Source organism: Zootoca vivipara, chromosome 2 (genome assembly GCF_963506605.1).
Source record: "Zootoca vivipara chromosome 2, rZooViv1.1, whole genome shotgun sequence".
NCBI lineage: Eukaryota > Metazoa > Chordata > Lepidosauria > Squamata > Lacertidae > Zootoca > Zootoca vivipara.
In genome coordinates this window covers 4,389,261-4,405,936 of record NC_083277.1, presented here as the reverse complement: position 1 = coordinate 4,405,936, position 16,676 = coordinate 4,389,261, and the positions used below count along the sequence as shown (strand labels likewise).

Below are 16,676 nucleotides of genomic sequence, written 5' to 3'. Positions count from 1 at the left end.
GGTGGGGGACAAGGTTTGGTTGTCCTCGGAGGGCCTTCCCATCAGAGGGAGGTGCAAAAAGCTGGCGCCCAAACGGTTGGGCCCCTTCACGGTCACGCAACAGGTCAACCCGGTGGCCTTCAGACTGGCACTGCCAGAGGACATGAGGGTGCACCCAGTGTTTCATAGATCGCTGCTGTCGCCGTACAGGGAAAGCAGCAGGCTCCGAGACAGCGAACAAACCCCCGAGGGAGGGGGGGAGAGGGAAGGCAGGGAGCAACTCAATGAGGCCACGGCCATCCTTGATTCACGGAGAGGGGTGGGGGGCCTGGAGTACCTCATGGCATGGGAGGATGCTCCACCGTCCCAAAATGAATGGGTCCCAGCCACTCAGATACAGGAGGAATTCTTGGTGGAAGAATTTCACGCCCTCTTTCCCCACAGACCCAAGCCCTGGCACATGGAAGGGGAGGGGGAGGAGGAGGAAGCACGGGAGAGCAGTTCACCATGGCGTTGGGAAGTGGAGTTTGAGGAACCAGAAGACAAGGTATGGGTGTCACCGAGATCCACCCAGTCAGAGGCAGAAGCAGATTGGCAGCACATTTTTACCCCCACTAGCTCGGACGCCACGGACTTTTTGGGATTCCAGTCCTCCCAGGCGGAAGGGGGGGGCTCGCAGGACTGGGGGGAGGTGTTCACACCAACGGGCTCGGAAAGTACTGAGTTCTTAGGCTTCGAGTCGTCCCCGACACCTGGGGGGGACTTGGGGAGGGGAGAAGGAGAGCTTGGGAGGGGGGTGGATGTGAGGGACAGGGGATATCGCGAAGTCCCTCCCCTCCTGAGTTCAAGCCCATCCCCGAGCACAGGGGAAAGCAGAGGGAGCTCCGATTCCAGTGAGGAAGCAGGAAGTCTGGTCCGAGGCTCAGGCAAGGTAGCGGAGCCAGGGTCCCAGGTGGGACAGGAAGGGGCAAATAAGGGGGGGAGACCCATCCGCCCAACTCCGGAATTACGCAGAAAGAGGAGGGGAAAGAGGATGGGTCTTCCAAGGCTTTTGTGTTGGGGAAAGACGCGCCAAAAGCAATTCGGAGGTTCTGCAACATAATGACCCCATCGTTCCGTGTAAATAGCAATGACTTCAGCACTGTAAATACGCAGCACCAATAAAAGGATAAAATGCAGAGCTGCGTAGCGTCGTTACTCTGAAGTAGCCTGCTCCGGCCACTGTGACACCAAGCAAGACACTTTTCTTTTCCATTCCCATCCAGGTCAATTATGGGTTTGTCTCCCATGACATCAATGACAAAACTCAGCTCCCTTTTTTCTACCGAATGGTACCCAAAGATGATCTCCATTACACAGGGATTGTCAAGTTGCTCCTGCATTGCAGATGGACGTGGATCGGTCTCTTTGCTCCAGACAATGACAATGGAGAAAGGTTCCTGAGGTCCTTGACCCCTATGCTCACCTCAAATGGGATTTGTGTTGCCGTCTCATACAGAATCCCAGAAATAACTCAGTTTGGAATGACAATTCTGACTAATTCATTTCCCAAAAGGAGAGAAGTCAATGTATTTGTTCTGTATGCAGAGACTCGTTCTTTCTTCATGGACATATACATTGTAAATCAAATACTCACATTCTGGAAAATGTCCACTGAGGGCAAAGTCTGGATCACAACAGCTTTGTGGGACATCAGCAAAACGTTGCCTGACGGGAGGTTAGGTTTCCAGCACCGCCACTGGTTTTTTTCCTTCTTAATTCAGACAGAGATTGCCCTAAAAGATGACAATTTTAACGTCAGTCGCTTAATTCCTTACTTTCGGACATTTGATTGTTCCATTTCAAAGCACTTGTTTTCTGCAAAAGAACGCCAGAGATGTGAACAAAAGGCGGAATCGCCCCTGGATGTCCTCAAGCAGAGTCTTTCTCCAGAAAACTACAACATCTACAGCAGTGTGTATGCTGTGGCACATGCCTTACATGCTGCTTACTCATCCAGATCCAAGCAGGTGGCAATGATGGGTGGAGGAGACGGGCAGAGGCTACAGAGGCTACAGCCATGGCAGGTATTCCCTTTGCCATCACAGATAGTACTAATGAAATGTGCAAAAGGGCTCTATCATTATTTAGAACAGTCTTTGTGGAGATCCCTTTACCACCCTTCACTTCTTCAATATTTATGCATTTTGGAAGGGTTTCTCACCTGTAAGGGGGAAGGCTTATAGGGAACAGCTTCCACTCATCAGATCGAGTTCCTCTCAGAGCAGTAAGTCCAGCAGCGGATCAGATTACAGGAGGCAGGAAGCAGATAGTGAGGGAAAAGGCTACAGCAGCGTCAAAGAGCCTCCACTCCGAGTGGAGAGGGAGGCAGAGGGGCAGGAAATGAAGGCAAAGCAGTCAGGAGGACGGCCCTCTGCCCCCCCCCCCAATGCCTGAAGTGAGCCGAACAGCACCCCGTAGTACAAGGGGGAGGCGCTTTGGCGTTCCCAAGCTGTTATGTTGGGCGCGAAAGAGAAAGAAGCCATTGCGAGGTAGACATATTTTCCGTAGACTTTGCACTGTAAATAGAATGCACCATAATAAACACCTTAAGACAAGTAGGCGTGGAGTGTTGTTACTCAAGAGTAGCCGCAAAAAACTGTGACATCATCAATTAGGATTTGTTTGATTTTGCGGGTTGGGGATGACATTGCCAAAAACAATGCAACAACCTTTTCTTATATTTCTAACCCATGGTGGAGGAACTTCTGAGGCAGCCAAATTTAGCGTGTGTATGTGTAATAATAATACCTTTATTGTCAAAGTACAACCTGTGTACAATGAAATTAACTGATCCCCCCCACAAACAGTCAATCCCAGTGCACTCTGTGTGCTTGTCGCACAACACACCAACTCCTAAAGTCAGTTGCACTATTTCCTCGCAAGCTTGATGTTTACCAGCTCTCTGCGTGAGTTGGTGAAGTCCGTTCCTCGCACCACATTGCGCAAACACATCCATACACATATTGTTCCAAATAGCACACACCCTTCTCAGGAGCTCAAAGCCGCAGCGTGTGAATGTGCCGTCATCTTGTGGCAGAAAATTATGAATGGGAACAGGGGATCATCACAGACATATCTTATAAGGAGAACAGGAAGACAGTTTTGGAATTAAATTACGTTGTATTACATTGTATTAAAATGAAACAATTCGGCAAGATTTGTAATAATTTGGAAAAATGATTAAAAAATAATAGTTGGGAAATGAAGCAAGAAGCACAGGGTAACAGTGGGGGAATCGCTCAGGTGCCTTCCAACCAGCAGGTGCTTTCCCCATTAAGCCCAAATAGCAAGCAAGCAAAAAGGAGATAGAGAAGAGAGGGAAAGGGGCTGTCCATTCAAGCAGCAGGAAGAGTGGAGGGAGCTTTCGAGGCAGTATTGGTATATCTGGTGATCCAGTGCTGAAAAGCCTCCATGGCTGCCTCCCCAGAGTCAGAAGAGTTCTGTTTCTCTGACAACACCAGCAATAAGCAGGAAGAACAACCAGGGGCGGTTGGAATGCGGTGCTAAAAGCTTGATCTCGGGAACCGTTGTGCAAGATTTGGTTACAATCAGAGCAACAAAACATTATCTATATATATATAAACGTAAAAAAGGTGAAACTGTGGGCTCCACTTTTCTCTAAATCCGCTTGACCGATTTTCCTGGAATTTGGACACAACGGTCCATGCCACTACCTGAGTGTTCGCACAACCTCAGATTGCTCACATCTCATACCTGCGCAGGTAAAAACCTGCTTTTCCACAAACTAAAACAGCACCCTCAAGTGGCGTTATTCCCACAGCTCCTCCTCCACCTCCTCCTCCCTCCCCATGGAGTCTAGCCCACACCCACAAACCCCGCCTTCACCATGAGAACTTGTAAAACAGGGGGACTCTGAGACTCAGGGGGATCTGAAGGGGGGCTATTACCCTCCATTTGACAGACTAACGCACAGCAACGCATGCAGGGCCAGCTAGTTTCCAATAAAATAACTTCACATTTTGCCCCATCCCCAAATGGGAAGCACTGAAGTAATGTTCTTTTTATCCATGTGTCGTTCTAGTTCCACTCATTTCTGAGGAACTTTGGATCTCACAATGCCTCCATGGATGGGGATGGGGAGTTGGCAGCCAACTTTGATATTTTTATCAGGGTGGTGTCGCCCAACACTTCTGTGCCTTCTTTGAAAATTGGGAGCCTCAAGCAGCAAGCACCTCCAGACAAAAGGTTCAGCATTGACGAGGTTGCCATTGTGTGGCTTGGGCTGATCACTCAGGTGAGGAACACCAAGGGTTAAGAATCCCAGTTCTTCAGTGCTTTCACAACACTAGGTGGGTGTTATTTGCAGAAACACCCAGTGTGCCCCTCACCCTACTGCAGTAAATATTAAGGCTCTTCTCATCCCAAGGCATTTCATAGAATCATAGTATTGTAGAGCTGGAAGGGATCCCAAGGGTCATCTAGTCCAACCCCCTGCAATGCAGGAATCTCAGCTAAAGCATCCATGACAGATGGCCATGAAACGTCTGCTTTAAAACTGCCAGGGAAAGAGTCCACAGCCTTCCGAGGGAGACCAGAAAGTTCTTTCTGATGTTTCCTTGGAATCTCCTTCCTTATAACTTGAAGGCATTGGTTCAGGTCCTACCCTCCAGAGCAGGAGAAAACAAGCTTGCTCCATCTTCCATGTGGCAGTGAAACTTTGCATCCATCTCATCTGCTTAATTTGCCCCAGATCGGACTAGATGCTGATATCAGTTTAGAGCAGGCATCCCCAAACTTCAGCCCTCCAGATGTTTTGGACTACAATTCCCATCTTCCCCAAACCACTGGTCCTGTTAGCTAGGGATCATGGGAGTTGTAGGCAAAAACATCTGGAGGGCCGCAGTTTGGGGATGCCTGGTTTAGAGAATGCATTTACAACATTTCAAGGATAGGTGGTTTTCCATTCTGAGAAAGAAATGCTGGACCAGAGGGACCTGTGGTCTAATCCACAAGGACCCTTCTTCTGTGGGGGAGACGCTAGAGCAATTTTCTATTAAAACGAGGAGTGATTGTGTATTTTCTTAGCCTGTTACTCAGTTCTGTGGCTTATTCACCCACCCCTAACACTTTTAATTTGATATTCATTTATTTTATGGTTAGCCACTTCCACATTCAAGGTGCAGCAAAAGCTGCTCTTCTGGATACGTCAAAGTGATTCAAGAAGGAAAGCCGCTTTGCTGCTATGCTTGTGCTCAATGTCCCAATGGGACCATCTCCACTCAGGAAGGTAAGGCATTCCAGAGGGAAAGGAAGCCCTTATCCGACCAAGGCATGTCCCACCAACTAGAAGAGGCTGCCCCAAAAGGGTAGACAGAGTGAAGCCAGGAGTCTCAAGAAGAGACATTTTAGGCCTCTGGTAGAAGCTGCCACCCAATATATTCTTGAAGAATCGAGACTAATAAAAAGACCTGAATGATACATGGAACAAAAATAATAGGACAATGAAGTCACTCTTTCTCATTGCAGATGCAGACCACTGCACCAAATGTCCAGAAGATCAACACCCTAACAAGGACAGAGATCAATGCATCCCCAAGATTACCACCTTCCTAGCCTATGAGGACACATTGGGGATCCTCTTGGTTTCCATTGCCCTGCTTTTGTTCTTAATCACAGGCCTTGTTTTAGGAATATTCATTAAATATCTTGACACTCCCATAGTCAAAGCCAACAACAGGGACCTTTCCTACATCCTCCTGGTCTCCCTCCTCCTTTCCTTTTTGTCCTCCTTTCTGTTTATAGGCCGGCCAAAGAAAGTGACCTGCCTTCTCAGGCAGACGGCCTTCGGGATCATCTTCTCAGTTGCTGTCTCTTCTTTGTTGGCAAAAACTATTACCGTTGTGATGGCCTTCCTGGCCACTAAGCCAGGAAACAGGGTGAGGAGATGGCTGGGAAAGAGTCTGGCTAATTCCATTGTCATTTCCTGTTCCAGTATCCAAATTCTCATCTGTGTCATCTGGCTGGGTACCTCTCCTCCATTCCCAGACTCTGACATGCACTCCCAGGCTGGAGAGATCATCCTGCAATGCAATGAAGGATCTGTTGCCATGTTCTACACTGTCCTTGGCTACATGGGCTTCCTGGCTGCCATCTGCTTCATGGTGGCTTTCCTAGCCAGGAAGCTTCCGGGATCCTTCAATGAAGCCAAGCTGATCACCTTCAACATGCTGGTCTTCTGCAGTGTTTGGGTGTCCTTTGTGCCCACCTACCTGAGCACCAAGGGGAAGTACATGGTGGCCGTGCAGATCTTCTCTATGTTGGCCTCCAGTGCTGGGCTTCTGGGCTGCATCTTCCTTCCCAAGTGCTACATTATCATATTCAGGCCTGATCTGAACACAAAGGAGCATCTCACAACAAAAACTAAAGACAGCCCTTGACTCTTAGAATATTAATTTATATTTGAACTGCAGTGAAGCAGGAATGGAACTGCAATACTTCTCATTTAAATGTAGCTTCACACATGGTAAATCCCATTTATTTATTTATTATTTCTTTATTTGATTTCATACAATTTACGCTCAACTTCATTGTAGAAAAACCCCTCAAAGTAGTTTCCAAAAGGATAAAGCAATAAAATTATCATTTTATTTAACAAATGGTAAAACCACAGTAGAATAAACTGAAACAAATTAAAGCTCTTACAAGCTTTATAAACATCTCAGTAGGCCTGTCTAAATAAGAATGTTGGTAACAATAAAAAAACCAATGCATGATAACTCACCACTAGCCACAGACCTTTTGGACTTAATGTTTTAGAAGTGCTTGTTTATTGCACTGTGATCCATCAAACAGGCCATTGGCAGCTGCTGGTCTTGACTTATTGGCTGCGGTTGCTTTTGCATTTTGGAAATAAGGATGCTGGAATGTACCTGTGTTGGAAACCTAGCTCTTCCCTCTGTAATGGGACTAGACACTGGCCTGAGTCCTACAGAAAGGGAGGGGTTTGGTTTGGAGGAAGGCTGCTCAAGGATACTGGGCTAGAGGTTTCCAGCATCATGCAAACTGGGTGAAAGTTACTTCCTTTGCAAACCACTAGGTCATCTTAACCCCAATTTTTGCCCGGACATGCCTTTATAAGGAAAATGGGTATGAAAATGGGTTCCGGTTCCCGCCTGCAGGAATGGCGGACCTGTTTTCCATCCCTCCGACCTTCGTAAGGAATTTGGCGGTTGCTAGGGGAGTAAATGGCAACCCCCTACTCTCTCCGGGGGTTACGGAGAGGGGCCGCTGGCCCGCGATGCCCCCAGACCCACTCCGACTGTTTTTGGAGTGGGGGGAGCTTGGGCTGAAGCACTTACGAGAGCCAGGACTCCCGGACGCTAATCTGCATGGCGGGGATTTCCATGGTTAAAGAAGATAATTAGGCTTAAATCTATGGACATACTTCAGAAGGAGGGGAAGAAGCGCTGTTTACTGCTGAGAAATTTATGCTGCTGAGGGAGAGGAGTCAAAGGCTGTATTTCATCTGGAAGAAGGATTGATGGGGACGGAGCGATAAGGGAAGTGAGTTTTTTTTTTTTCTTCATATGAGTTACTTCGTACCTTCCCAGACGCGATGTCCTGGCTTGTTTGGAGTGAAAGAGAAGCAAAAGACTGTGTGAGTTGAACTTTATAAACTGTTGTTACTGAGCATATTTTTTAAAGATGTGGAGTTGCCGACGAGAAAAGCCCCCCTCTAGTTGGACGGAAGGAGTGCCTGGACGCGTTCGGAGGATTTATGAGCTGTGACGCACTTTGAATTGGAGCAGCGACCTGAAGCTAAGTTCAGCTATAGGGCAAGGAGATCCATTAATTTACCAAGAGTCTTTGATGTCTGGATCTTCTGCCTGGAAAAGCTGTAAATTTTACAAAGATCGTTAATCTACATGGTTATGAGAGAAAACGAAAGTGATTTGAGTTTTTTAAGATGGCGCTGCTTCGTGTTGACGACGCAACAGGGAGCTCCAGACCAAGAAGATTTATGGGGAGGCTGGACTGATTAACCCACACAGGAGAAAGAACATTTGTGAAACCTTGTTTGATATTTATCTCAGCAGCTGGGAAACAATCGGTTGAAAGAGGAAAACATCTATGTGACTGTAAGGGATAGATCTGGATTATTATGGACCCGGAGAGACGATTTGAATTTTAGAAAAAAGACGGCAGTAGACGGTTGCGAGGAATCCCCAATTTCTTGAAGCATGGGAACCCCCAAAAAATTTTAGATGATTTGGTATAACATTCGGTTTGATTGATATATATGTGTATAATTTGAAATAATGTGATATAATTGGTTTTAATTGGAAAAATTAATAAAAATATATTTAAAATATAAGGAAAATGGGTATGCCATCCTTGTGAGGTAACTGGAGATGTACAATTTTTGTCAAAGGTGAGCTTTCCTAGAATGGGGTTGTCAATTCCTAGAATGAGGTTGGGTTTGCTCATATTTGGTGAATCGGAACTGGGCCTTGTCTGAAATGATTGGCTTCTCTTTGTTCTCTTATGGCAGAACAGAATTTAGTTGGTTGTACTGTGTGGCAATGTATGGTCCAAGGTATAAAATGAATTGACGATCTATGTTCTGAGCCAGCATTTTGGGAAACCTATGCTGAGTCACTTTCTTGCATGCTTGCAATAAAGTATTTTTCTACTTTCAAACCAATTCCACGTTTCTGGAAGTTTTCTTCACCTTTGCAGCAGCTTCACAGTTTTGAATCCCGAGTTCTCTTGTTAGGATACAACACTCCCACTGGCTGAACCCAGCTCTCCTTTCGCTTGGTCTCCAACAACATGCAGAGGAATGAAGTAGGCTGAACAAAGGGCACAGTTTCAAACTGCTTGGGATAGACCCTGGAGAGGAGTAGCATTAGTGGGCATTGGGATGGTGGGAGCCTTCAGTCCTTACAACTACCCCATCAGGGCAAGAGCTGCAGAGAAGGGTTGCTGGGACCACTAGGCCAGACTGCTTCTGTTTCACTTGGAATAAAGAGTTAACTTTACTGACTTCTCTGTTGTTCTAATTGCTGACCTACGCCTCATCCAAGCCCTGACATAGCTGGGCTTTGGGGAGAGGGTTGTCTGTATCATGAAAAGCTTAAAAAAAAAAATCTTAATGGGCACAAAAGCGCCTCCCCCTCCCACCCAGTGATACTGATGTAAAATAGAATGTCCCTTATAAAGCCTTATAGGTCAAAGCCAGCATTTTTAATTGGGATAGGAAATAATTGAAGAAAGCAGAGTCATTTGTCACAAGGAAAACACGTGATGAATTATTCTGCAATTTGCAAACGTGGACCCCAATAATGTTCAGCCATTTCAAGTGATCCCTGGGGATAGAAAATGTGATACCTAGGGTAAGGACTGTTTATTTGGGGGGGGGGGATAAAATGCAATCAAAAGATATTTCATAATTAGATTTAAAGGGTGGTTCCCTATTTTTGAGTAAAACAGTTTTACCCAGCCCAAATCACATCTCCTCACCTACAGGACACTAAATATATTTCCGGATTCGGGACTCAAAGCACATGGAAGCTACAGCTGGAACTGCAGTGGACATTCCACATTTGGGAGGGATCCATTTTTCCTATGAATACTGCTGTCTTCCATCTTCCCTAATAATTGTCACATAACACATATGGTCAGGGAAGGGTAAGGTACATTTCATGACTGTAGTCATTATTGCTGATCAGTTCCATATGTGCCTTAGTACATTACTAAAGAGTGATCACGTAAACTATGTCCTTTTTTATTTTTATTTTTTAATACTTCAGGTTACACTTTTAGAGTAGATTATCTGAGATTCGGTACCAAGAAAATAGGTGTCAGGAGCCAGGCTGCCGTGTTGATAGCATGACACGCAAGTTGTAATTAGCATCAAGATTTATTGCAATACAAGCACTCAGGCTCAGACACCTGTCCACACACCTGTGACTTATGAATCAGTTGACCCTATGGGAGTGACTCCGGGTACGGCCGAATATCCGGAACATATGCCCTTTCCGTTTCTGGCTATGTTTTCTGTCTAAGACCCTTAGCATACATCTGCTAGTTGAATGAATTAACTACCCTTCCGGTGTGGAACTGCTCCCCCCACCCCCACCTTCTGACATTGCCTGTGTCACTTGAAAGAGTTAGTTTCTCTCTAGCACACTCTACACACACTGCATTCCTGTCATTCTCACAGCAACAGGGAATTGAAAAACTACTGTCTGGGAAGAATGCGAGCCTCGCTCTTGTTGGCCGCTTCCCAACTCCTCTGGAGCTCTTATACTGTGTGCAGAAATGTTAATGACAATAGGCAAATATATAATTTCTCCTGTGGAACCATCTCACATAACAGAGAATTCTAAGAAACCCTGAACTTGTTTAAATACTTTTTTAAAAAACTGTTTCAGCATCAGATTTGTACTTTTGTTTTATTGTTAAATATGCCTTTGTATTCAGATCAGGCCTGTATAGAATAATGTAGCACTTGGGAAGGAAGATGCAGCGCAGAAGCCCAGCACTGGAAGCTAAGATAGAGAAGACCTGCATTGCTACCATATATTTCCCCTTGATACTCAGGTAGGTGGGCACAAAGGAGACCCAAACACTGCAGAAGACCAGCATGCTGAAGGTGATCAGCTTGGCTTCATTGAAGGACCCTGGAAGCTTTCTAGCTAGGAAAGCCACCATGAAGCAGATGGCAGCCAGGAAGCCCATGTAGCCGAGGACAGTGTAAAACATGGCAACAGACCCTTGGTTGCATTGCAGGACTATCTGTCTAGGTTGGGAGTGCATGTCAGAATCTGGGAATGGGGGAGAAATTCCCAACCATGTGGTGCAGATGACAACTTGGAGATTAGAGCAGGAAATGATAGTGGAGTTGGCCAATCTCTTCCCCAGCCATCTCCTCACCTTGTTCCCTGGCTTTGTGGCCATGAAGGCCAGCAGCACAGTGATGGTTTTAGCCTCTCACCTGCGCTAAATCTTGACTCAATCTGTCTCAGGGACAGGAATTGTTCTCTGCATCCACTTGGTGGGTGTCTGAGAAGGACGCAGTTGCTCTGGTGGTATTCCCCACCCATGGGAGAATAAACCCCTAGTGTGATCACAGACAGCAATGTCCCTTAAAGTCTGATCTAAAACTGTGTAGGGACATGATCCAGAGCTTCTTTTTCATTGTTTGTGATTAATGAAAGGTAAAGAAAGATGTATATTTAAGTATACATATTCCCACGACCACTGTGTGGTTTTCATTACAACTGTAGTGGGAAACAGGGGTCAAAACTGAATATGTGAAGAATTAGAAGCCATTTTTAGCTTTAGCCGTCAGCTGTCCCTTTGTATTCAAATCAGACCTTAGTATAATAATGTAGCACTTGGGAAGGAAGATGCAGCCCAGGAGCCCAGCACTAGAGGCTAAGATAGAGAAGACCTGCACGGCTACCATGTATTTCCCCTTTGTGCTCAAGTAGGTGGGCACAAAGGACACCCAAACACTGCAGAAGACCAGCATGCTGAAGGTGATCAGCTTGGCTTCATTGAAGGACCCAGGCAGTTTCCTGGCTAGAAAAGCCACTATAAAGCAGATGGCAGCCAGGAAGCCCATGTAGCTGAGGGAGGCATAAAACATGGCAACAGTTCCTTCATTACATTTCAAGATTATCTCTCCAAGCTGGGAGTGCATGTCAGACTCTGGGAATGGGGGAGAGATGCCCAGCCAGATGGTGCAGATGACAACTTGGACACTGGAGCAGGAAATGACAATGGAGTTGGCCAGACTCTTCCCCAGCCATCTCCTCACCTTGTTCCCTGGCTTTGTGGCCAGGAAGGCCAGCACCACAGTGATGGTTTTGGCCAACACAGAAGAGACAGCAAAGGAAAATATGATGCTGAAGGCTGTTTGTTGGATAAGGCAGGTCACTTTCCTTGGCCGGCCGATGAACAGGAAGGAGGACAAAAAAGAAAGCAGGAGGGAGATGAGGAGGATGTATGACAGGTCCCTGTTGTTGGCTTTGACTATTGGGGTTTCTTTATATTTAATGAAGATTCCGAAAATGAAGCCTGTGATTAAAGACAAGGAGATAGCATTGGAAGCCAGCAGGCTACCCAAAGTGTCTTCATAGGCCAGGAATGTAATAACTTTGGGAACTCATTGATCTCGGTCCATGTTTGAGTGTTGATCTTCTGGACATTTGGTGCAATGTTCTGCATCTGAGGAGGAGAAAAAGGGTGCCTTAGTATCGTTTAGATATCTCCATAGCCTTCTGTGCTGCGTTACATATCTTTTTTTTATGTATTTCATTTAAAAAAAATTAAAATAGCTTTTTTAAAGTTCAGATCAATACAATAAAATCAAAAATCACACAAATAACCATAACATCCAAAACTTACAAACAGAACAAGCAAAACAAATAAACAAACAAATTTATCCTCTCCCGCCATACGACTTCCACTTATCTTCATCTCAGGTTAATTAAACTAAACTAATTACTGCTTCCATTATCATAATAAACTTCTCTAATAATTCCTCATATAAACTTGATTTAGAAACAGTATTAAACATTAAAAAAACTTCCCTATACAGGGCTGCCTTCAGATGTCTTCCACAAGTTGTATGGTTACTTATCCCCTTGGTTGGGCAAGTCACATAACTCCATACCATCCAACATTTCTCTGATGAAAATAGGGACGTCCTAAGGAAAAGAGGGGCATTCTGAAATCAAATCAGAAACTGGGACGGTTTCTGTAAATCCAGGACTGTCCCTGGAAAATAGGGACACTTGGAGGGTCTTGTGCTTTTGGAATTATTCAGCAAATGATTTGAGCTTACCAGATGTCACATCAATAAAGTTTCCTCTACCTTGTTAAACCATTTGGGCCACACTATGGCTTCCAAGTTAATAGTGAACTTTATCTCAGTAGAAGTCTCTCTCTCTATACTCCCAATTTTCACTCTAACACGAGACTTATTGGGAAACATCACCCAATTCTCAATATCATACTTGGCTGGCAGCTCCCCATTCTCATCCAAATACAGGCTCCCCATGGAAGTATTCAGAAACTGGACCTCTCTTAGGAAAGAGTGCAGCTGGAATGACAAGGAAAGGCCCAGTACAAAAAAAGTATGAAACCCTATTGAGTATCTCAGCCCTACACATTTTGAGCTCCTATGAATTGGGGCCAGTGTGCATCTCATCTGTTCTGATAAGCCCTTATAAGCATTCCATTTTATTTATTTAACCATTCAAATACCACCTTTTATATAGAACAGGCATCGGCAACCTCCGGCCCATGGGCTGGAAATGGCCCACAGAGGCTATTTATCCAGCCCACGAGCCACCCGGTCACCAAGCCACCCACTTGGCAAGTCCCCGTGCGCGCCCCCCACTCTAAACCCGCACGGCGCGGCGCGGGGACTCACCAAGTGGTGCCGAAAATGGCATCTGGGCACACGCATATTCCAGAAACAGTGTCTGGGCATGCCCAGACGCCCGAAATAGCTTCTGCGCATGTCAGGGCATGCACAGAAGTGATTTCTGGCGCTCCAAAAATGGGTAGCGCAGCACCGGAAATCACTTCTCTGCCTGTCCGGCGCCTGTCTGGCCCATGGACCAACGTCAGTGGAAATGATCCGGCCCACGGCCGGAAAACTTTGCCGATGCCTGATATAGAATAACAAGGTGCTGTACAGAATAAGATCAATACAAAAATGGCTTGATTTAAAACAGATATAAAAATGCTATAAAATGTATTCCAACACAATTTAGCATTGACTTCGGATAGTAGATCTACAATCAGTATTACACCTGAGTGCATGGGAAGCCTTTCTGAATAGTTTTGTTAGAAGTAGCTGGTGAGACACCATTACCCCGACACCCTCTGTATCTCTGTAGAAGTTATTCCATGGTACGGGAGCCACTATGGCAGGCATCCCCAAATTTTGGCCCTCCAGATGTTTTGGACTACAATTCCCATCATCCCTTACTACCTGTCCTGTTAGCTAGGAATCATGGGAGTTGTAGGCCAAAACATCTGGAGGGTCACAGTTTGGGGATGCCTGCACTACAGAGAAGACCCTCGCAGGTCTACTCACAGTCAAGAGTAGCATATGAAAGGGATCTGTGGTTGTATTAAGCAGTGTTTCTCAACCTTTTTTGGGCCACGGCACACTTGTTCCGTGAAAAAAATCACGAGGCACACCACCATTAAAAAAGTTAAAAAATTTAACTCTGTGCCGCCCTATATTGACTATAATTATGACTGTAAGAAACACTTGCCAATTGCTGTGTTGGTTGCAATCTCCTGTAATAAGGCTTCACAAGCCGTCCGGCGGGTTAGTGGTGCGTATTGGCGGCCACCAGGCTCGTTTGCACTGAGCTTTGGGAAAGAGGAGGAGAAATATTGCTTTCCGGTGGGTAAGCATTGGATATTGGCGGCCGCCAGGCACGTGACAATGCAAATCGCCCTTCTCGTCGCGGCACGTCGCGGCACACCATACAGTGTCTCGCGGCACACTAGTGTGCCGCGGAACAGTGGTTGAGAAACACTGGTATTAAGCATCCCCACTGCCTGGGGAAAGGAAGGGAAACTTTTACACTTGCATACTTCCATGTGAAATGGAACATTGATCACTAGATCACGTGGAAGCCTGAAGATATGAAATCTCTCCCTTCCGTTCAAACAGCAGCAGCTTTTGGTAGAACTTGCACAACTCCACAAGGGAGGACGCAGTTAAATTTATCATTTAAATAAAACTATGTGTGCATTCTAGAAACAGTTGAAGGTAATTTTGTTCCAAAAAGATGTTACAGAAAGATGAAAGGTTCTCTGCTTTTCATGCTATTTTTACATTGTTGCATTGTGTTTTATTCTATCCACAGCTGTTTTGTAATGTTAAACCACCTTGAGGATTTTTTTTGGGGGGGGGGGGAGGCACAGTGTTATATAAGGCTTTTAATAGAAAAGTGCTATTTTCTAGAGCAGGCATCCCCAAACTGTGGCCCTCCTGAGTGGAGATGGTCCCATTGGGGCATTGAACACAAGCATAGCAGCAAAACGGTTTTCCTTCTTGAATCACTTTGACGTATCCAGAAGAGCAGCTTTTGCTGCACCTTGAATGTGGAAGTGTCTAACCATAAAATGAACGAATATCAAATAAGAAGTGTTAGGGATGGGTGAATAAGCCACAGAACTGAGTAAGAGGCAAAGAAAATACACAATCACTCCTCGTTTTAATAGAAAATTGCTCTAGCGTCTCCCCCACAGAAGAAGGGTCCTTGTGGATTAGACCACAGGTCCCTCTGGTCCAGCATTATATTCTCAGAATGGGAAACCACCTATCCTTGAAATGTTGTAAATGCATTCTCTAAACCAGGCATCCCCAAACTGCGGCCCTCCAGATGTTTTGGCCTACAACTCCCATGATCCCTAGCTAACAGGACCAGTGGTCAGGGATGATGGGAATTGTAGTCCAAAACATATGGAGGGCCGAAGTTTGGGGATGCCTGTTCTAGAGCCATAGCTATGGGCTGGGGGAATAAACAGGGTTTTTTTTGCCCCAGCTGAAGCTTCCAGGGGGGGCGCCATGTGGCTCCTAACCTGTGCATGTGTGTATGCAAATACACATGGAGGTGTGCCAAACTGGGTCTTTGACCCAAGTGAAATAAAGCCTAGTTTCACCCCTGCCAGAAAGGGCAGAAATGTTTACCTTCCCCATGGGACTTACTAATTAGAATTTTCTCCAAAATGGAGATGGGTAAATTTCATTCTGGAGTTGGGAGAATGGTTTGCAGTTTGCAAAATGGGGAAAGGGAATACCTGCCATGGCTGCAGCCTTTGATGTTCCAACCTGTCTCTTGCACGCACCGTCAACATGGATTTTGATCTGGCTGAATATGTGGCCTTTAAGGCCTGAGCCACAGCTTGGATACTGAAGTAAGTGATGTAGCTGTCTTGAGACAGGGCTCTCTCCAGCTCCTCTTGGGGCAGCGTCTCCAGTTTCTCCTTCTCTCTGCATCTTGTCCGACCTTTTACAGCCAACGTGTGCTTTGAATATGAGCAACGGAATGCTTTATTGATAAACTTCCCAAGAAGAGAGGATTCTGGTCCATAGTATTGATATTTTCTCCTTATTTGGGGCTTCATTATAAAGGACAAAGAGCCATGGATGTAGTGGAAGTAATTTGGAGGAGCAGACAAATTCACATTAATGTCCTGAAAACTTGTCGAGATCCAGACTTTTGCTCCAATTTCTTTCTCAAATTTTTCTTGAATTTTCATGATTGGATTCCATCCCAAGCGAGTGATTTCGTAGTAAACAAATACATTGACTTGTTTCCATATGGCAACTGGTTTACTCAGGCTGAACATTTCAAGCAGATTGTTTTCTGGTATTTGTTTTTTTTAAGGCAATGCAAATTCCACTATTAATAGTCAGAGATGTCAGGCCACTCACAAACCTTTCTCCATTGTCGTTGTCTGGAAAAATGAGGCCGACCCAAGTCCATTTGAAATGCAGGAGCAACTTGGCAATCCCCTGGTACTGAACATCTTCTTTGGGGATCATCCGTGTCACAGTGGCCGGAGTAGGCTACTTCAGAGTAACGACGCTACGCAGCTCTGCATTTTATTCTTTTATTGGTGCTGCGTATTTACAGTGCTGAAGTCAT

General features: G+C 45.6%; 2 protein-coding genes across 2 annotated transcripts; one reads left to right on the top strand and one right to left on the bottom strand.

Moving 5' to 3' along the window:
- The first annotated feature begins 1,307 nt into the window (after positions 1-1,307).
- Positions 1,308-6,419, top strand: LOC118080175 (vomeronasal type-2 receptor 26-like). Its single transcript, XM_060272237.1, has 3 exons — positions 1,308-2,045; positions 5,143-5,269; positions 5,509-6,419. Exons 1-3 carry the CDS (start codon positions 1,308-1,310, stop codon positions 6,417-6,419), a joined length of 1,776 nt encoding a protein of 591 aa, XP_060128220.1.
- Positions 6,420-11,261: 4,842 nt separating this feature from the next.
- Positions 11,262-16,476, bottom strand: LOC118079418 (vomeronasal type-2 receptor 26-like). Its single transcript, XM_060272236.1, has 5 exons — positions 16,467-16,476; positions 15,874-16,034; positions 12,949-13,096; positions 11,516-12,069; positions 11,262-11,267 (listed from the first exon to the last, which is right to left on the bottom strand). The coding sequence occupies exons 1-5, from the start codon at positions 16,474-16,476 to the stop codon at positions 11,262-11,264; spliced, it is 879 nt and encodes a 292-aa protein (XP_060128219.1).
- Between the last annotated feature and the right edge of the window lie 200 nt (positions 16,477-16,676).